The sequence below is a fragment of the Taudactylus pleione genome, unplaced genomic scaffold (assembly GCF_031769625.1).
Source record: "Taudactylus pleione unplaced genomic scaffold, aTauple2 ptg000554l, whole genome shotgun sequence".
NCBI classification, from domain to species: domain Eukaryota; kingdom Metazoa; phylum Chordata; class Amphibia; order Anura; family Myobatrachidae; genus Taudactylus; species Taudactylus pleione.
The window spans coordinates 1,337,587-1,360,448 of record NW_028284956.1 but is presented as its reverse complement, the minus strand read 5'-3'; the positions used below and the strand labels follow the sequence as shown (position 1 = coordinate 1,360,448).

Genomic DNA, 22,862 nt, shown 5'->3' with positions numbered 1-22,862 from the left:
GTGATGCAGCTCTGTGCGATTTGCCCTGTCAGAGTGAGAGGGGCGGAGTGATACATGTCAGTTAGATCAGAGGGGGGACTAGGGATGGCCATCGGTGATGTAACCATCGATGGTTACAGACTAATCAATGGATGACCATCGATGGTCCCGTGGGCCAATCAGAACATGGAGTCGGAGCTTTATGGGTGCCGGGGCGGAGCTATGCTCCATGTCCTGGCACTTGTTAAAAAAAAATCTGTTATGTTTAGACATCGATAGAGGGAAACCATCTGGTACTCCCCCATCGATGGCAAAAGCATTCGACATAGGCCATACACCATCGATAACTATGAATCCGCAATGGTCGAAGGCCATCCCAAAGGGGAAATATCTCAGCTGGGGCACCAGGAGATGAGGGTCCACCAGTACTCTAAATTGTTGAAGAGAGGGGTGACTCACCTCCGAATATGGTGTGAGGTGAAAAGGCTGAGGTAGCAGAGGTGCCCCAGAGTCTGAAAGGAAGTGCGGCAGAGGTGTGAACAGGGATGAGAGCAGTGATGCATCGGGGCCTATATAATATTTCCGGGATATCCCCCCAAAACGCCTATTTTTTGGGGTACCCGACAATATTAAGTATACCCCAAATGTAACATGGAGGAAAAGTGGCAGATATCTCTGATATCTGCCTCAATGGCTCCATTTCCGAGAGCAGTAGCTGCCCCCACAGGCAGCGCCGTAACTAGGAGTGTGCGAGTGGCACGTGAAATGGCACCCTGCAGCCAGCAGTGCTACCACAGAACCACCCGGAGCATACACTTCCAAGAGCCAACTACCTCTCCCCCTAGGCATGACATCATGGTGTCAGAGGGTTAGGGGGTGGGGCTGGCACCGGGTGCACTGCTGTCCCGATATGGCGCTGCCCAAAGGTTTCTGTGGGAGCTGGTGGATTTGCAAAACCCCACATTCAGTAGCTTGGCCAATAGTAACCCTCCCCGGCAATGGCTGCCGCACAGGTGTGGTCAGCAGACAGCCCATGCACAGTAGCACTGACCACAATAGCGATCACTTTACTTCTAACACTCTCGGAGTTGCAAGTTAAATAATTAGCTCCACCTGTCGATTTTTTAGAACATGTCAGTGAGTAATGAATACACCTGTGCACCTGCTGGGTGACCTGGAAAATGTGACCTGTGTGGAGTCCTGAGGACCGAGTTTAAGAACCTCTGTGGTAGAGGAATGCATAAGAGAGGAGATGAGCTGTCTACTCAAACACCTCATACTGGCTACACAGTGACAATGGGTTACACATATATTTAAATGTATAGTATCAGATAATCCAATATTAAAGAGAGGATAAGGATCTAACTCATACATGCCTACTTTTTGCTGGACCTTCCCTCCGGAGCGCAGGGAGCGGGATGAAGCAATTCCCAAAAATCACTTCCTCGCCTCGTGCTGTGCAATGGCGAGAATTGTGTCCGTGCGCAGCGGGTGTGGAGCCACTGTCTCAGACCGTAGACCAGTACGATCTAAATGCTTCATGTTTCAAAGTCGATCTTTCCAGCTCTGATGAGGAATTAAAGTCCTACTTGTGTCTGTGACTACTGTAATATTATGTATGTGTCATGTTATGTAATTTATGTCACGATTCCCTCAATGCACAGCACTGCTAATTAATAAGTGTTCACCTATTATGCACCCTGCACCTGTCGCAACCCGTGCAGTTCCTCTTTCCTGCCTGGGGAGTCGCTCTCTGCTCTGTTGCTTCTAGCACACTCTGCTTTTGAAACAACTGCTGAGATACAGTGTGCTAGAAGCACCAGAGCAGAGAGCAACACCCCAGGCATGAAAAAGGGACTGCACGGGTTGTGGCAGGTGCAGGGTGCTAGAATGAACTCTACATAAAACTGCAAACAAGATGACCCTGCCCAAATGAGCTTACCCTTGATGCATAAGGTAGCACAATGACATACCGTACATATCATGACCATTTTGCGTGACCCATGGCTTCCTAAACAGCTGTGTCTTCTTTCCGGCAGGTGACAGCGACACTGTAAATAATATGTATGAGCCTGACCCAGATCTGCTTGGCGGTGACAGCGCGGAGGAGGAGACGGAGGACAGTATTATGTCACCTATTCCCGTGGGACCTCCCTCACCCAGTGAAGACTTTACCCCAAAGGAGGGTTCACCCTATGAAGCCCCCGTTTACATTCCTGATGATATTCCAATCCCCTCTGACTTTGAACTGAGAGAATCGTCTATACCAGGAGCTGGTCTGGGAATTTGGGCCAAGAAGAGAATTGAAATCGGGGAAAGATTAGGACCTTATATCATGACACAGAAGACCACAATAAAGGAGGCTAATCTAGGATGGGAAGTAAGTAAAATCTGTGGCCAATTAACCACGGCCTTCGTCTTCTTCATTTAGATCGTTTGTGCCAGATGTGATTGTTGCACAGAGTTGCGGCCTAGAGCAGAAGGATGCGAGTGGGTGTCCCTTTATTCCGGTTCTATATTTCTGTCTTGTAATTATGGTGCGGTGAGTTTTACATGATATGTGATACAGGATTTAAGTCCAGTTTAAATGTGTCAATACTTTTGTTTCACGGTTTTAACCCCTTCTAAAATAGTACAACTGGGGCGGCCATTTTGCAAAGCCAGCCAATACACCTGAGAACGAAACGTATTGGTTCACTAGGAGCTACCAACGTGTCTGAGGTAATTTGGGCCCCTCACAATGACGTGTAATAAATAGAATGCAGGCAACCATTTTGTAAGTTGGACCAATGTCCGTGAATTTATCTGTAAACTGCTGGCTTAAAAGAAAACATTTTTAACCATTTTTAACTTTTTAATAAACATTATCTACCAAACTTCGATGGGTTGACCTTATTCAGATAGCATGGGCGTTTTAAGGGAGGAGGGGGACCGTGTGCATCCTCCGTTCCGGCCCCCTCCTCTCAATGCTAGAATCTACTGCACATGTGCTGGTCTCCGGGAAAATGGTGCCCGTGCTTTATTCCCGGAGACCTCTGTTCTGCGCATGCGTGAGTCACAGGGAAAATGGGCGTCGCCATTTTCCCTGGTATTTTTTGCAGGGTGTACGGTGTGGGCCCCCCTGCACCCATTATAAATACGCCCCTTTAAGATAGCTTTAATATATTTATTTGCGCCCCCTACAAGTTTAATCAAATAGCTATTCTTTTCTAGCTTCCCATCTAGGCATATTTATTTATATTCATTGCTGTTGGTTGATAGTCAAAACTGCTGTGCAAGAGCAGTTCATTTCAACGCTCATAGCAGAGCTGATCTGTATTGTGTCCAAGAGCTGTGAAAATAAGATACTCTGTCTAGATGATAAAAAATAAAAAAAACAAATTACTTTATTATTCTGGTTACCTTTTGTTTTCATTTTATTTAGTAAAAGTTGAAGGAGGGCATTTACAGCCCCAAAAAAGTGTCATTGCCACCTCCCCTGTTTAATGGGTGCAGCAGACAGTCTCTTGGACTGTACATCATAATGTCCACAGCCGTATGAATGCATTGCACCAATAAAGACCAGCGACATGTCTGATCTATAGTTAGAATTGGGCTCTCTTGAACATTTTGCTCTATAGTCTCCGTCTCTCATTTGTTTCTATATTTAGGAGGATCCATTTGTAAACTTTTTGCTTCCTTACAAGTCTGTTGGAAATCCTGGGAATTCTCTTTTTCCATTGAAAAGAATGTTCTGACATATCCCCTGGGCCCAGCGTCTAAGTGTCCTCAATTCCAAATATTGTACTATTTGTCTTCTGTAATATTTTATTTTGTGCATCTTTTACTATTACACAGGTCATCAACTACTTACATGCAAAGTATCCGTATTTATGTATATTTTACTTGTATTTTGACAATTGCGTGTTATGCAAAGGTAAATATAACTAAATGCACCAATCACAGATGCGAAGAGTTGCGGTGGAATGTCTGGTATACCTGTAACGGGGCGTGTATATTGTATTATATGATACTAGCGCTTAAGAGGTGGATGGACTCTAGGACATGGACGCAGCCCTCCAGGGACAGGTCCAAGTGTCATCTGAATTTGACCTCAAGTTTAGCTGTGCAACAATTTTATATAGAGCATGGTATACAGCTGGATGTCACTCTACGGATTCTATTCTACAATAAATAAAACCTGGATAAATCCCCTGACACACGCACACATCACACTAATGTTGGCTGCGTGACATAGAGACTTCTGGATTATGGGCCTGATTCAGAGCTGGACGCAATTAGCGCTCGCTCGTCCAGAAAATAGGGGTGGCTATTCAAATCAACCGTTCGCTCTTTGCGGTCTGTTCACGCCTCCAGGTCTGAACGAGCGAACAAAACTTGCGGTCGTTTTTTGTAAAAATACGCCCCCTGGCCGCTCGCATCCTACGTCATGTCCGCTATTTATTAAATTAATCGAGTACATCGAACAGCGTATGAACTGCTCGCTATTCTTGGGGTTGGTTTTTGCTACCGCAATCTTGCGAGCAGTTCTGACTATAAAACAACCAGGTGACGTGGTCAATGACGCTGCTGTTTTAATTATGCACACCCATAAAACGCCCGTTTTGACCTTTAAGCACGCCTGCGTTCGGATCTCCACTCCCCGTTTTCAAGCACCTTCCCCCGTTACCACCCACATACGCCTCCTCCTGTCACTCAAATTATCAGGCATTCGCTATTTTGCGAGCACATGAATTTCGACCGCACTGACTGGTTCGCGCATGCGTATAACGATCCGTACGCATGCGCAGTTGGGCAAACATCGCTCAGAGCGAACGAGCGGCCGCTTACGAGCGGCTCTGAATCAGGCCCTATGTTAGTAGCTGCTGGCGTGACCACCCTAGGTTGCTCCGTCTGATTGGGTAAACGTATTGTAAAGTTGGGCTTGGCGCCTCTCTCGCCGCGGCACCCTTAGGCAACTGCCTACATCTCTTGTTGTTTGGTAAGACCCCGCTCCAGTGGTCCAATAAATAACAGAGGACTTGTTCTGTGTCTTTAAGAGCAAAACACGCTATTTATCTCTGTTGCGGTGACTTCTCATTCCGAAAATGTTAACTTCACCGCCACAGGTAATCTAAAATTTAAATGTCTCCCTGCATGATTGATGTCGCCACTTTAAAGGCCAAGTTCACACAAAACCGTTATATGTGGAAGGGACCTGAGCAGTATGCACAATTTATTCTCTCTCATACAGCATCTACGCTGAAAGATGCTTAGCCTCGGGGAAAGCTGAATGCCGCCCCCTCTTCTGTATGTATTACAGTACTAACCATTTATTTAAAAACCATAAAAGTCATTTCATGGTTAGGAGTTACTCGTCACACCTCGATAGAGCTCATCTTTACACATCATGTTTCCGTGCAGGAGAAATCTGCTTTTATAAATATAAATAGACTTAAATACAGATTATTCACAGGAGCATTGATCTAACATATCTATGTGTTCTCATAATGAGCAGGAAATATCAGTCTTCAGAGTCATTTCATCATCACTTTCTGCTAAACAGAGATGAGCAAAAACCGTTCCGCAATATATTCACCTCATTCTGCATTTGGCAGAAAAACTTTGTACATTTCACTGGCTTTTAGTTTCCCAGTCCTCCACCAGCAGAAGGAATCGGTCATCGTCCTGGCTCAATTTATACACCAGAAACTCTGCAAGATGAAAGTTTACAAATTCAGTGTGGAATGTCAAAACTCTGATTTATCCAATTATTAGAGATGTGTGCGGACCTCCGTGTTTTGGTTTTGAATCTGGATTCATGTTCGTGTTTTGGTTTTGCAAAACCACCCTCAAGTGTTTTGGTTTTGGATTCGAGTAAAAATCTATTAAAAAATTAGGGATGTGTGCCGACCCCTGTGTTTTGGTTTTGGATCTGTATCTCCTTCAAGGTTTTGGATCTGGAATTTGGTTTTGCAAAACCACTCTCAAGTGTTTTTGGTTTTGCATCTGAATTTAAAAAAAAAAAAAATAGATAAAAAGTTGTAAAAACAGCTAAAATCATGTCATTTATGCAATCCAAAACCCGAAATTCAGATTTAAAATCCGAATTTCGAACCACAAAAAGATCAGAACCGCGACCCGATTTACCCGGATCTCCCCAGGAGATCAGAACTGCGACCCGGATTTACCTGTATTCATGAAATTCGGGTGGATTCGGATTTCTGGAGAACCGAACCACACATCTCTATTAAAAATCGATATGAGCGGGTTCGGATTTACTCGGTTCTCAAAACGGCATTTTATTGGCTATCGGCTATCACGTGTTTTGGATAGCCAATAAAATAAATCCGAACTTGCGGTTATGTGGCGATAAGAACCGAGTAAATCCAAACACGCTCATCCCTAATAAAAACAGCTAAAATGTTCAAATCCAAAACCCGAGTTCGGTTTTAAATTACGAACCGGCAACTGATCCGAACCTGGACACAACAGTGAGTCCGAACATTGACCCGGTTTTACTCGGACCCCCTAAATTCGGGTCTGTTCAAATTTCAGAAATCCGGACTCGCACATCAGTGCTTGTACCTGAATGTGTTTGTTAGTACATCGCCCCGATAATTCTTTTCTAATTGCCACAATAAGGAATTCTAATTATTGGGACAAATTTGCTAATAAAGATAAATTATGCCCCTAAGTACCGTCAGGCCTGATACAGAGGTTTGTTGCAAAGGCTGTCGTGCTGCGTCTTCTAACGCAACGGATGTGAGAAGTTATGCAAATGTTGCAACCGCCGTCTTTTGTAAAGAGATGCTCACCGGCGGCTTCTCATATCCGCCACTTGCGTCGAGGATGCAGCATCAGATGAACAACAGAAACATTGGTCGCACCATCAGACCTCTGAGCAACCACAGCCCGTCACTCAGGCTCACGGGCAGTGCGGCTCAGGCTCACGCTTTCTATATTGTTTGTCATTAAAATGCTCCCTGTATTGTATATTGGCCACCAGAGTGGTCTCTGTATTGTAAATTGGTCACTAGAATATTTCCTGTATTGTTTATCGCTTAGTAGAATGCCCAATGTATTTATATATAGGTCTCTAGGCCACTCTCTATATTATATATCAGGCAATGAGGTGGAGCTGTGTGGTTTTTATGGCTCTCATTAACTGTGTAAATCCACATCAGATAAATGATACCCGCATGGTTTGAATACACCTATTTTACCATTGTAGAATGCCGCTACAAGAGCACACCTCATGTACTTAGGATTTCCCCCAAGCCAAAATATGCCAATCCTTCAACAGAGATCAACAGGTGCCATAGGTAATAAACATATAGAGCCGTATTCAATTTGATTCGCACCCATGATACTTTTTCGACTCCCGGACTTTCCGCCTACTTCGCCGGTTTTGCATGTGGAAAAGTATCGTGCGTGTGCTCGCGTATCCCCGTATTCAGTTTGAAAGTACGCGAAGACGGGACCTGGCGAAGCTGAAACAAGCGGAAAGTAATGTCAGATTTGGGGAAATTAGCCTGACACCCCCCAAAAGATGCTCTGACATGGGGGTTCCCTATGGTACCCCCCGATTTGGCTTTGTGAAGGTATTTTGGTGTTTTTAAACGGGCTCAATAGCTGCTAAATAGCGTTTTTGTATAAGTGGTGCAGAATAGTATTCAGGAGGTTTTTTTGCAGAAAATAACTTATCCCAGCAAATTTGGGGTACATGAAAATGGGGGCCAGCATATTTAAAAGTTGCTAAAGTTAAGTTTAAAAAATCATGAAAATTCCACCTGCTGCAAGCCCCTGCAATGAAAAAAACACCTGGGACATACTTGGGGACCCCCCTGGAGTGTAGTTCGCTAGTTTTTAACTTTGTCGCCCAATTATTATTTTTTTTCCCCCAAATTGAAAGTAATTTCTTTGGGTGGTGTTAAGCTTTTTTTTAAATATTTTTTGATGCAGTTTACCTTTGGGGGACTGTCTGAAGGCTGCACGGGGGATCCCGCAACGTTGCACCCCAAAACCCCAATTCTGCACTTTTTTCCGCATGCTATTCATAGGCTAAACTTTTTCGCCTATTACATTGCATTGACTTTCCGCCTAGGCGAAAAGTCTGCCAAATTGAATACGGCGATACTTTTCCGCCCGGCGAAATGACGTCATCGGCAAAACTTTTTCGCCGATTCCGGCTTTTCGCTCCAAATTGAATACGGGCCTAAGGGGTTTATGTACTAAGCGCTGACTTGTAAAATACGCCAGTTCCTGATGTGTTTAACGTATGAAATTTAAAAGCTCGGTCTTTTAATAGCAAAACACTCAAACCTTAGCTTACCTGTTGGAAAGGAGCTTGGTTGAGTTGCAAAAATTATGTAGGGTTCCAGAATGAGGAGTGAGCTCATATGTTGTTACTTTATCCTGGTAGAGGACAGTGTGTCCCGGCTCCCAGCGGAGGTACAGGTGTGTCCCCAATATCCTCACCTGTCATCCTGTGTGGTCATACTATTACCACTAACCCCAAGCTGTCATTGTGTCTACTTCTACTACCCCCACCCAGCTTCCACCATCAACCTCCACTGTCATATCCCTGCTACTAATACTCCCCCTCTGCTGTCATCATGTGTCACTACTACTATTACCCCCCCACCCAGCTTCTACATTAACCCCAGCAGTCCTTACTGCTAATACTTCCGCTCTGCTGTCATCATGTGTCACTACTATTATTACCCCCTACCCAGCTTCCACCATCAACCCAGCTGTCATGTCGCTACCACTAATTCTCCTCCCCCCCACTGTCGTCTTGTCACTACTACAATCAACCCCTACCCAGCTTCCACTATCAACGCCAGCTGTCTCTACTACTAATACTTCTGCCCTGCTGTCATCATATGGCGCTACTACTATTACCCAGCTTCCACTATCAACCCCAGCTGTCATGTCCTTACTACTATTACCCCCACCCAGCTATATGTCCCTTGCTATCAGGCTGTCATCAGTGTTCTTATGTTTACTATTACTACCACCCCCAACTGTCATATGTCCCTACTACTAATACTACTTCTCCATATAATCTTGCATCCCTACTACTATTATCCTCCAGTGGTCATGTGTCCATTTAACTATCCCCACCCAGCAATCATATGTCCCTACTACTAATACTTCCCTTCATTGTCATCATGTTCCCCAACTACTGCAAACCCCATTCATTAGTTATGTAATGTGTGCCTCCTAGCCCCACCCAGCAATCGTATATGTCCCTACTACTACCCCCACCCACCTGTCATGTGTCTGTAGTATCTGTACTATGGTTACGATGGCTATGAATAATTATAATCGTTAGGAAATATTTTGTTTGAATAAACCTTTAAACCTTTAAAGGATTATTTTAAATAATTTATTTATTTATTTATTTTTGTTGGAACTGATATGGACAAATCTGGTGAATTGTACTGCGTATGAGTGAGCCGATTAGCGCACACCGACAAAGCAAAGAGGGAAATTACCCCTTACCGCTCCGGGATAGTATTGCGCTGGGGCAGGTGAGCATCGCGCAGCTGCTCCAGAGATCCACTGCGTCCTGTACATTTAAACCACCTTTTAATGATGAGCTGCTGCTCATTGGCCCGTGCTGGTTGCTTGCCCCTAGGCTAATATTTGCCGGTCAGCTCCTGGCATGTAATTGTGATAGGCTAGCTACTTATCTATGATTTGTGGAAGCAGTCATATACAGGAGAAGAATGGCATTATTATGCCTATGTTAAAGAGATCAATCCACATAGATGAATTGCGGTGTGGAGCTGCACACACAACCTAAGCATTACTGCACACACCACAACAATAGTAGGAGTAATAGTACTACCAGTACCAGTAGTAGAAGTAATAATAATAGACTGTCACCTGCTGGCTGAGCATTGGAACAGTCTAAGAACTCAGAGGAGAACTGACCTCTGCTAACTAACAGTATGCTGTGTTGCACCAGGCTACATTGATGAACCCCAATAGTGATCTATATGGATATGATTCTATACTCGCCGCATGTTTCACAAACAGTAAATGGACAGAAGAGAATATAGAATGTTTGTGAACACAAAGAAATGAAATGAGTAACAATGAAGCATAGATGACTATTTTGAGGTCCGCTTAAGTTCTAAACGCAGCACAATGTGGCTTTTTTGGCTCTCAAACCTGACCAAGCTCTGATAGTGGTTTTGGGAACAGTGGGACTGTTATGAACCTTGGGGGTCATTCAGACCCACTCGCGAGCGGCAGTACGCTCGCAAGTGGGTCGATGGTCCCCACTGCGCATGCGCATGACGGAGGGAGCTCCGTCGTGCGCATGCGCGAGACCCGGCGAGCGAAGGACTTTCCATCGCTCCGGGTCTCGCACCAAAGGGGGCGTGCTGTCGATGTTGATTGACAGCACGCCCCCTTTGGTGGGCGTGCCGGGGGCGTGCCTGCCAGACGGAGGCGTTCCCATGGGAATGCCTACCGTCTGAAGCCGGCCCCACTGACATCACTAGTGATGTCAGTGGGAGTGATTTTAGCTCTGATAGAGCCAAAATCACTCCAGGGCTTGTGGTTGAGAAACCCGACCACAGGGCTTCACTCGCAAGTCCGATGGTCAAGACCATCGCGACCATCTTGTTGCACGCTCGTATATGCTGTGGGTGGTGACCCACAGCAATACGAGCATCCAGGAGGACGCTCCATATTAATGGAGGAGGGCCCTGGTTCAGAGCGAGCGCTCTGGTCAGAGCGTCCGGCTCTGATTCAGGGCCCTTGTCTTCTCCACCAAATTGCCAATGTGTAAACACACTCCAGCCTTAGTAGAATGGCATTCGCTTTTAGCGGGAGTAAAATGTTACACAGTTGGGGGTGATGGAGGTGTTTCGGCTTTACCGTGCAATGTAGGCCAGAATACGCAATAAGGGCTCATCCACATGAGCGTTTATATCCGATGCGTCCTGAACCGTACTCAAAGTTAGAAAGCGGACAGATAAATTAGTATAGGACATACATGTGCCATATGCTCTACACATGGACCTTGTTAATATTTCAGTCCGAGCACGGCGTAAAGATCAAATGATCATTGTTCCCTGAGCGTTTTCTTTTGCTGCGCTCTGTTTGGATGAACCTTAAGGTCGGGTACACACCAGGACGCAGATTGGTCAGCAGACCGATCCGACGCCCTAGCGCCCGATTGGTAAGCTATATACACTTGCCAATCAGCCACTTGATGGGTCGGGGTTAAAATCACAACTGAGTGGGCATTTAAATTTGCCCGCTCACTTGAGATGTCAGTGTCGGCTGTCCCTGCAGCCAGTGTACAGAAGGTTGGCGGGTCGCCTGTACACACAGTTAGATGCACAGATGATATCGCCATCAGCTGCAGGACCGACCTGATATGTCTGCGAATTACGTAGTTCACAGACATATCGGGTATACACACCCACCGATGCACTAGCGATATATCGCTCATCGATAGAACATGCGATATATCGCTAAGTGTGTACCCAGCATAAGAAATGTAATAAAAAATTAACAGGACTTATCATATCAGTCCAAACATTTCACTCTTCTGGGAATTATACATTGTTTGAAAACTCATTATATGGCATCAGTTCATTAACACTTCATAAACCACAGAATCCGGAAATCAGAGCGTGGATTTACCCTTTAAATGTGCCAGGACTTTCCTTGTGCATTGGCGGCATACAATGGGAAACAAACCAATATAGAACGGCACTTGAACTCTTTTTTTTGTTTTGTCAGTTACACAAAAGACAAAGGCCCGTGTCTGGACTTGATCTGATAAATGTGCTAACGAGCCATCTTAATAGGATACAAATTAGTTATCTGAATTTGTACTGCATAGGTGAGCGAGGGTAAACAACCAGCCAACAATCATTCTGCAGCTTCAAAAGAGACTGCTTATCATGGGCAGAAATAGTGATTTACTAAAGGTTCCTGCCAGGGCAAATCTCTTACTCTTTTGTAGGAACATATAATATTTAACACACAAAAAAAAACACCTTTTGTTATTCTATTCACAAACTAACTAAATGCCAGCGCCACCTAATTATCCTAAGGATTTAAATATATGCTTTAATAAAAAATAAAAAGTTTAATTATTACAATTTCTGTTGTCAATGAAGTGATCTAGAGCAGAGCTACTCAACCTGTGGTGCCCTAGTTTTTGTGGAACTACAAGTCTAAGCAATACCCCTGTTACTCTGTAAAAACATATAGCCTGGTACACTAACTTTTCCCTCGCATTACAGCAGCAATGGCACAGTGTACAAAACATTTCCGGTGTTAACCTTTTGCAGCAGCTGTAAAGCATTGGTCAACCTTTATTTCATTGGGCAGGATATGAGTGTGTCTGAAAGTTATTTGTGTTATTGGAAAAATAGACCTTTTAATGTTTTGGTGAATGCAGGAATCAATTAGCTAATTCCGCAACCAACAGTAAAATCACTATAAGAATAGAAACTTGCCGTAATAATTTGCATCCATTAAAATAAATATACGATTGAAAAGCGATTTTTCTTATTGCCGTATACCTCTGATATCTTTTCTGTACACTCATGCAAAGATCGAGGGATGTTCTTAACTTTGGTCTTCTTTGTTTATGATGTTGGTAAAATTAAAGTCCATTTGCCAAAAACAACTCTTGGGGGTACAGTATGTTTATGAAATGGTTACTGGTGGCAACCATTGCTAATGGGGAATCCAGTCATAATAACGATGTGCCGGATGCTGGCACCGGAAATCCCGACACCTGTCAGAATCCCGGTGCTGGCATCCCGTTGGCAAGTACTAGGCTTAGGGGGAGGGTTAGGGTTAGGCACTAGTGGGAGCATTAGGTTTAGGGTGCAGGGGAGCTTCGGTTTATGGCAGCAAGAAGTTAGGGGTAGGGAGAAGGGGAGGGTTAGGATACTGACCGACCGCTGTCGGGATTCTGACAAGCAGGATCCTGAGCACTGACATACCATACCCACAGTGTTGGACTGAGACATGAAGGGCCCACTGGGGGAATGCAGTGGTAGGGGCCCTTGCTTAAGGGGTGTGGCCACCCTCCAGAGGGGGTGTGGCCAGCCACCACAGACACTTGGCTAACCATTAGGCATAACTTGGTGTAATTTCTATAGAAGAGAACCAAGCCCCCATGCTGATCACTGGTCCTGCTTTACCAGGTAACTGTCTAATAGAGTAACAGTCTATACTTTGAGGTCTGGAACCCGACACCTAGAAGAGGAGGCTAGGCCCACAGGCAGTGGGGCCCACCAGGGATTTCCCCTGTACCCCTGTGGGCCAGTCCAACCCTGCATACCCAACCCGCTGACTGTAGTAACCATTGAAGAAATAATTTTTCTTTCTAAAAACATTATTGAAATATTCAGATGGATCTGTCTCACAATTCATCTCCTTTCACCATTAGAAGAACTGGAAAAAAAATTAAAGCGAAAAAACAAAATTGGGATTAATTTCCATTTTTAAATCCCAAAAAATTTAAATGTGATTAAAATACAACGGTGACGATGAAAGTCACATACAGTGATATCTTCCCACAGCATTAGTAGGAACCTAGAGGGTCCTTCTAACAACCTTGAGACCATTTTTCTCTTATCCTGATGCAAGCCTATATTTACCTTCTTATTTTTAAGTAACGTTTCATATCTCTATTACTCATTGAATCTGAAGCCTGGTACGGGCTGTTTCTATTATTTGAGATTCTGTTGACTTTGTGATATATTATTTATTTTTGGTCTACGTGAGAATACTTTCTCCATGGCGCTCCTCTTGTTTCTCTGCTATTCTTTTGTTCACTGATCGTGACCTGACAGCCAACTTTTATACCAGTAGTTAAAACTATTTGCCCTCACACTAACGTCCTCAAACAGAGTCACGGACCCACCCAATCACTATCTGTTCTGACCTCGTATTCACATTTCAGGTAGATAAATTGCTTGCTTTCTGTCACCTCTTTTCTCTACCAGCTTTATCTGTCTGTATTATATTTTACAAGATGCCCTTTGAGACCTACGGATGATAAAAACGCACTTTTAATTAATTTTCATCTTTATGCAACCATCAATTGTTCAGTCCCTGGTACCCAGTGGAGTTCCAGAACGCAGACCCTCAATACGCCATTCACAAGTGGGGGATTTTTTTTCACTCTGAAAAACAACTTATTTTCGTAATCCGTGTAACGGTGACAAGGAAGATCCTGTTGAGCTATTAATTTGTAGTTATTTTTGGACACCTTGGGTCAAAAGTACAAAAAGTTAATTGGAATTTTCCTAACTTAACTGGAAGTGCACAGAGTTCCATTGACATGTTAAGAAAGACCAATTTTTTTTTTCTCTGCTGTGCGGGACAGTTATGAAATCTGGTGCGTAACCCATAGCAACCACTCGCATTCCAGCTTTCCTTTTTAAGCACAACTTAGGAAATGAAAGCAAATAGTTGATTGGTTGCTATGGTTACAGCACCTTTTTCCTGTGCGCTAAATTTCCCCAGTGCCTGCTTTTAAAAATGAGTATATACGTATGCTTTACCTTAGGCCTGTCTGAAAAATGTACCGCGGGTACGAATTTGTACGCAACAGCTGTGCGAAAATATGCAAATATCGGAACTGAGACATGTCCTGAAAAGGGTCGCGACACGTCTGCGTTAGAGTCGCCACCCCCCCATCAACATTACGTGCATCTCTGTATCAGGCCCCTGGTCAGGTTTTCAACTGATTCCCGTTAAATGTACCACAAAACTATAGGGTTTTTTATATTAAATGCTACAAGAGAAATATATAGTGGGAGTTGAAAGTCAACCAATCCTAGAGAGGACTTTATGGCATTGGACAGCATGTGACACCATGCAATGGTATAAGACACAAGCATGACCTGTTCAATACCTATTGGCTGGACATTATGGCCTTGTGTCCCAAAGACAGATTATGTGCAAAAAACTGTCTGTACAAAGGGCCTGATTCAGAGTTGGGAATAGAGAGAGAGAAAGCACTTAACTGTGTACCTGGACAAACCATGTTGCAATGCAAGGGGTGTAAATACATATTATTATTTTGCATGTAGGGTAAATACTGGCTGATTTTGCATGTAGCTCACAAATACTGCACAGCTTTATTATTACACTGCACTTTAGATGTCAGTTTGGACACGTCCCTCCCAAATCTAAATCTCTCTGCACAGTTTAAATCTGCCCCCCTGCAGTGCAGCATGGTTTCACCAAGATGATCAGTTGAGAGAGATATCTCTCTCTATTCCCAACTCTGAATCAGGCCCAAAGTACAGAGGCAGTCGAGCATTTTGATAAATTCAAACCAAATAATGCCAATATTGCAGTGTGCATGGTTAATAGTACCGTATATACTCGAGTATAAGCTGAGTTTTTCAGCACATTTTTTGTGCTGAAAAAGTACCCCCTCGGCTTATACTCGAGTGAAGTGTAGCGCTGACCGGACGGAGTTTGGTCAGCGCTACACAGCACAAACACACAGCCGCCGGAGCCGGCAGCTGTGTGTTTGCTGTAATCAGCAGCCGCTGAGAGTCTGTCAGCGGCTGCTGCTGCTCCCACTGCGGGAGCCATCTTCCGGCTCCCGCAGTGGGTAATGGGAGACACGTCGTCATGACGACGTCTCTCCCATGCAAAGCGCCCGGAGGAGCGGATAGCGGCGGGACCAGGAGCGGGGGTTTCAGGTAAGTGATTTTTTTATTTTTTATTCTCACATCTCTCTCTACTGGGGGGGACTACAGGGGGCACTACCAGGGGGCGATTACTACAGGGGGCACTACCAGGGGGCGATTACTACAGGGGGAACTACCAGGGGGCGATTACTACAGGGGGCACTACCAGGGGGCGATTACTACAGGGGGCACTAAAAGGGGGGATTACCACAGGGGGAACTACCAGGGGAGGATTACTACAGGGGGCACTACCAGGGCGGGATTACTACAGGGGGCACTAAAAGGGGGGATTACCACTGGGGGAACTACCAGGGCAGGATTACTACAGGGGGCACTACCAGGGGGGGATTACTACAGGGGGCACTAAAAGGGGGGATTACCACTGGGGGTACTACCAGGGGGGGGATTACTACTGGAGGCACTGAAAGGGGGGATTACCACTGGAGGCACTGAAAGGGGGGATTACCACTGGGGGTACTACCAGGGGGGGGATTACTACTGGAGGCACTGAAAGGGGGGATTACCACTGGAGGCACTGAAAGGGGGGATTACCACTGGAGGCACTGAAAGGGGGGATTACCACTGGGTGCACTACCAGGAGGGATTACTACTGGGGGCACAACCAGGGGGAATTACTACTGGGGGCACTACCAGCTGCTGCCATTTAACACACTAGGCTTATACTCGAGTCAATAAGTTTTCCCAGTTTTTTGGGGTAAAAGTAGGTACCTCGCCTTATATTCGGGTCGGCTTATACTCGAGTATATACGGTAATTGGAAAATGTCCAATACAATTTTAGTCCAGTTTGTTCTTTCCAGGGGTTGGGTATGAAATCCCAGCTGTCGTGGTGCCGCTGGTCAGAATACCGACAGCGGCATCCCGACAGCCAGAATCCCGTCACCCATAGAGAACAGCAGTAAGTATTTATCTAACCCCTACCCTAACCCTCCCTTACCGGTGCCTAATCCTAAACTTCCCCCCTAGTTCCTAAACCTAACCTCCCCCTCCCCGCACCCTAATCCTAACACTCCCTCCCTGGTACCTAACCCGATCCCCCCGCCTAATGCCTAATCCCGCTACCTAACCCTAACTTCCCCCTAACACCCCGATACTTACCTTCGGGATGCTGGCGGTTGGGATACTGGTGCCGGGATCCTGACCTGTCGGAATTTCTGCGCCAATCTTCTGTCAGCATCCCAAAGGTAAGTATCGACGTGTTAGGGGTAGGTAGCGGGCCTTCCAGTTGTCATCTTATCCCACTGTTTGCCCCTCCCCTTTATACTGTAAAGCAGGGGTGGGGAACATATGTTCTGCCAAGGGCCATTTTGATATATATAACATTATATGCGAGCCTGGTGCAGGCCACGCCCCCTCCATGTGATGTCACACGGGGACGGGGACACAATTGCCGGTGATTACAATGCTGTCAGGGCAATGGTGTGACCATCTGCCACACCAGGCGGCACTGCTGCATAGATTCTGGCTGTAGGGTCCCATTCTAGGCCCCCTGCAAGCCAGATGAGGCTAGCAGAAAAAAGCTCAGAGGCCAGACCAAATGATTCCGGGGACCTTTATACGGCCCCCCAGGCTTGAGGTTCCCCATCCCTGCTGTAAGCTCTCACAAGCAGGGCCCTCTTCCCTCATGTGCTTTTCCATCCCTCACTTATACCATTGTCTCTTCCCCACTGCCTACAATGGCAGCAAACCCTTGGTCCTGCCGCCCTGCTGCTTATTTGGGTATTATAACTGCAGCAGCAATGTTTCTAAGCCATGTCCAAGTCCTACAATGTACTGTACGGTAAGTAGGGATGTGCGCCGGACCATTTTTGCCGGATTTGGATTTGGTTCTAATTCGTCGTCCGGCTTTGGATTTGGATTTGGATTTGCCAAACTGCGGTGACTGGCTTTGGATTTGGATTTGGATTTGGATTTGGATTTTTTTACAAAAATTGACAAAAAAAGCTAAAATCACATAAATTGGTCTTTTTTTTCTTCCTAGAGTATTATTAACCTCAATAACATTAATTTCCAGTCAATTTAGACCATATCACAGCTTATAATATTGTTTTCAACATTATTGGCCAAAGGTTGCAGTGAGCTGACTGGTTACTAAGCGACAAAGCAGCGGCACAACGACACAGACACCACAGTATAAAGCACATCTATGACACATTGCCACACAGCAGTGGCAGAAATGAAAAGTAGTGCACCCACCCAGTGGGGTACGGCCAGCAGAGTCACAGTACTTGTTTACAAAGTGGGCTACGGCCCTAGGAGTCACAGTGCACAATCTTATTAGCATTACACCGCACATAGGGCCTGATTCACATTACACCATAAAGTAGTGTCTCTTATTTATGTTACGACACACAGTAGTGCCCCTTTTACACAATGCCCACAGTAGTGACCCTTTTACACAATGCCCACAGTAGCGGTGTCCCTTACACAATGTCCCCCAGCAGTGGTGCCCCCTATGCAGTCCCCTTAGTAGTACGGTCCACTATGCAGTGCCCCCAGTTGAATGCTCCCCAGTAGTATGCCCCCCATTAGCAGGCCCCCCCAGTAGTATGCCCCCCATTAGCAGGCCCCCCCAGTAGTATGCCCCCCCAGTAGTATGCCCCCCATTAGCATGCCACCCAGTAGTATGCCCCCCCAGTAGTATGGCTCCCCCAGTAGTAGGCTGCCCCAGTAGCAGGCCCCCCCAGTAGTAGGCTGCCCAAGTAGTATGCCCCCCCAGTAGTATAGCCCCCCCCAGTAGTGCAGATCCCCCCCAGTAGTATGGCCCCCCCAGTATAGCCCCCCCCCAGTAGCAGGCCCCTCTGTAGTATAGCCCCCCCCAGTAGCAGACCCCCCCCAGTAGTGCAGACCCCCCAGTAGTATAGCCCCCCCAGTAGAAGGCCCCTCTGTAGTATGCCCCCCCCAGTAGCAGACCCCCTCCAGTAGTGCAGACCCCCGCCCAGTAGTGCCCCTGGCCCTTGCACAAATAAAAAAATAAAAACTTACCTGTATCCCCGCTCCCGCGCCGTCCGCTCTGTCACACGCTGAGGAGGGAGCCGGAAGACGGAGCTCATGTGTGAGCTCCAGCCGGCTCCCTCCGTGCAGCAGCCAATGAGAGTCTGTGTGACTCTCATTGGCTGCTGTAACAAACACACAGCTGCCGCTGGCGGCTGTGTGTCTGTGTCTGTGTAGGGCAGAGCGCTATCACTGCTCTCTGCCCTACACGCGAGGAGACCTGATGTCGGATTCTCTAGTGAGAATCCGACATCAGGCGGCCGCCGTTCGGCCCCGAACGGGGATCCGAGTCAGGCGGTGAACACCCGAACAGGGTTCGGGTGGACTCGGATCCCCAATGTTCGGAGCCGTTCGGATTCCACAGAATCCGAACCGCTCATCTCTAACGGTAAGTCACTATTATCTTGTTTTGTTTCATGTTTTGTTCATACTGTTTCTGTTTCTGTACTTTAAGGGGCTGTGGACCCCTGGTGGCGCCATATAAATAAAGGGTATTAATAATAATAACTGATCCGACTTGATGAATCCAATAATTGATGCGCATAGGTGCAGCTATGGTTGATCCTAGTTCCCCTTCAGCTAAAGGACCCGGATGTGACGTCGAATGAGGGCAGAAGTGTGGTGCCATGCCCTGACAGTGCTTTTATTTTGTCTCAACTGTAGCATCTGGCCACCAATAGTAGAAATTGGAATCTGTATGAAATACCGACTGCCGCATAGCCGGCGGTTCGGTTCCCGGCAGCGGCAGCCCGACACTGGAACAGATCCCGGCAGCGGTATGCCGACAGCGCTGGAAATCCTGATCATCCCTAGGTAAGTATTAACTAACCTACCCCCCTAACCCTCCCTTAGGGGTGCCTAACCCTAACCTCCCCCCCAAGTGCCTAACCCTAATCCCCCCTCTAAGTGTCTAAACCTAACCCCACCCCCTTCCCCGCTGCCAGTGGCGTAACTATAAATTTTGCTCCCCCATGCCAAAAAAGTTTCATGCGCCCCCCCCCCAAAGATCAAACACACCCAAAGACGACATTTAAGGTGTGTGGTTACATGATACAGTAATGTGCCTTACACATTATGACACACTAAGTAATGCAACTTATAACACAGTGTGCCACACCGGAATGCCCCTTACAACACATTATGCCAAACAGCAATGCCCGTTACACATGCCACACAATAATGCCACGTATAACCCATAATGACATACAGTAATGCCCTTATAGCAAATTTATGCCACGCTGTAATGCTCCTATTTCACATTATGCCACACTGTAATGCCACATACAACACATTATGCAACACAGTAATGCCCCTTACACATTATGCCACACAGATATGCCCCTAATAGCAAATTGTGCACAAAGTAATGCAATACACATTATGCCAAACAGTAATGCCCATTACATCCCACCCTGACAGATCTACTTCACCAACCCTCCTCTCTGCTCCTGCCAGTCTGTCACCTCAGCTCAAGACAGGTTGCACAGTTTTTATGTCCGTGTAGAACCAGATTATTGGGAACATAGTTTATAACCTGTAAACTGCGTGTATCAAGTTAGTGCCCCTTAAACAGTGCCCCCTGTAGTTGTGCCCCAAAATGCAATGCCCCCTATACTAGTGCCTCAAATGCAATGCCCCCTATACTAGTGCCCCTTATTCAATGCCCCCTGTAATAGTGCCCATTATGCAGGGCCCCCTGTAGTAGTGCTCCATATGCAGTGCTCCCTGTAATAGTGCCCCTTATGCAATGCCCCCTGTAGTAGTGCTCATTATGCAGGGGCCCCTGTAATTGTGCCCATTAAAGTAGTGCCTGCTGTAGCTGTGCCCATATGCAGTGCCCCCTGTAGTTGTGCCCCTTCAAGTAGTGCCCCCTGTAGTTGTGCCCTTTCTAATAGTGCCCCCTGTAGTTGTGCCCCTTTTAGTAGTGTCCCCTGTAGTTGTGCCCCTCCTAGTTGTGACCCTTGTAGTAGTGATCTCTGTAGTTGTGCCCCTGTTAGTAGTGCCCTTTATAGTTGTGCCCCTACTAGTAGTGCCCCCTATAGTTGTGCCCCTTTTAGTAGTGCCCTCTGTAGTTGTGCCCCTTTTAGTAGTGCCCCTTTTAGTAGTGCTCTCTGTAGTTGTGCCACTTTTAGTAGTGCCCTCTGTAGTTGTGCACCCTGTAGTTGTGCCCCTTTTAGTAGTGCCCCTCAAGTGGTGCCCCCTGTAGTTGCGGCCTCCCCAAAACTCTCCCCCCGTACTTACCTGACTCCGCGCGCTGTCATCCGGGCTGTCTCTCCCGCTGCCACGCTGACTAGATCTAAATAGATCCAGCAGACGCGGCCGCGCAGGTTCCCCAGGTTGCGGGTGAACCTGTTTACCGCACTGCATTACTGGGAATGCTGGCCTCTGAAGTGATCGGAGGCTTCCTTAGCCTCAGATCACTTCAGAGACCAGCGCTCACAGTTGCAGTGGCGTAACCACTGCCCCCGTCACCCCCAAGCTACCCGGGGCCTCCAAGCCACCGCGGGGGCTGCGGGGGCAGTAGTTACGCTACTGCCCGCTGCCTAAACCTAAGTCCCCCAGGGGGGGGCTAACCCTAACCTCCCCCCGGGGGTGCCTAGCCCTGACCCTCCCTCCCCCTAGCCTAACCCTAAGTCCCCCCCCGGGAACCCTAAACCTAACCCCCCCCCCCGTGGCTGTAAGCTCGCGGCGCCCGGCATCCCGTCGATCGGGATGCCGGTCTCCCGGCGTCGTGGAAATGAGCGGCGTCTACATCTAGACGCCGGGCATTTCACCCTCGCCGGGATATGACAGTCGGGAAGCCAGCTGTCGGTAGAGGTCAGCCGGCTTACCTATTGCATCCCGTAGAAATTTGTACCCTCGCTCACCACGCTTCGGGAACAGTGGCCTACTTTGCTCGCCACAGGTCGCTGTCCCCACATCAGTGGTGTACCTATAATGGGTTCAGGGGGTCCCGCACCGCACACACTGCACCCATATTGTTTTAGACTTACCTGTCCGTGGTCCCACGTCGGGTGTCTGCGCTGCTTAGAACGCCGGAAAAATGTCTGCCACGGCCATTTTCCGGCATTCTGCGAATGCGCAGTAGACTCCGGGCACACTCTAGTGCCCGGAGTCTACTAAGGCTCCGTTGGCTGGCTAGCCGCGTCAGTCAGCTGCCGGCAACCGGGGAGAGAGGAGAGGGCCCGTGTGCTGCGGCCATTTTCCGGTGCTCTGAGCAGCGCAGACACCCGACACCGGAGAGAGAGGAGGGGGCCACGCACAGGGAGTGCACACGGGTCCCCTCCTCTCTTAAGACGCCCCTGCCCCACATGAATAGTAACCGATGACGTCAGGCTCCTGTAGCTGAAGGGGATCTAGTTGCAACCGTGGCCAGGGCTGCCAAGAGCCAAGGCGGGCCCCGGTAATAGTCTCGGGAGGCGTGGCCACGCCCCCTTGCCGAAAAAATAAATAAAAAAGATTTGCAGCGGCGCTGTGCGCTGGGGAGGGGGGGGCGCTCTGAGCCCCCTCAGCCCGGCGCAAAGCCAGGGGGGGCGCGATCAGTGTGATCGCTCCCCCGCACAGGCATAGGAGACTGCTGTGGCTGCTGCTCAGCAACCATGAGCAGTCTCCAACTGCAGCTCAGCACACGCTGTGTGCTGGGCTGCTGTGAGGGAGGGGGGGGGCGGAGGCGGACTCTGGCCCCTCAGGAAGCCCGGGCCCAGGTAATCTGTACCCGCTCCCCCCCCCCCTCTCGGTGCCCCTGACCGTGGCCCTGTCTGCTGACAGGAACTAGGAAAGTTTTATACGGCCATGTTGGATCAGGTCATTTTGCCCACAATTAATGTGGCTAATCTGTCACATCTAGCTGTTCAGTGATCAGGACAGACGGCTAGTGAGAAAGTACTTTTAAAACGCATGAACAATAGCCGAGGATCTGAAAACTCGTTTTACTTGGATATAATGTATTTGTCTGTTCTTTTAAAAACAACACCAGAGGCATAAATTGAGTAAACTGGCAGGGAAGACACAGTGGTGATTCACAATCATTTCAGTAAAATACATGGCAGACTTTTCTTCCTAAGACTCAGAAAGGAAATGATTAGGTAGTAGTCATTAGTTCCTTGTTACTCTGTAAATGAAATCCTGTGGCATTGCTCCGGGTATATTATTTCTGTAAGGAAAAGATGCATCCTTTAAAAAATAAA

The 22,862-nt window shown here is 47.2% G+C and overlaps 1 protein-coding gene across 5 annotated transcripts in view; it reads left to right on the top strand.

Annotated features, from left to right (window-relative positions):
• The window catches only part of PRDM16 (PR/SET domain 16), a 696,909-nt gene that overhangs the window by 214,425 nt on the left and 459,622 nt on the right, over positions 1-22,862 (top strand). For all 5 annotated transcript variants that reach the window (XM_088452606.1, XM_088452604.1, XM_088452603.1 and 2 more), the window contains exon 2: positions 2,019-2,359. In XM_088452606.1, coding sequence (XP_088308732.1) covers positions 2,019-2,359 — 341 coding nt within the window. The remainder of the gene's footprint in view (positions 1-2,018; positions 2,360-22,862) is intronic.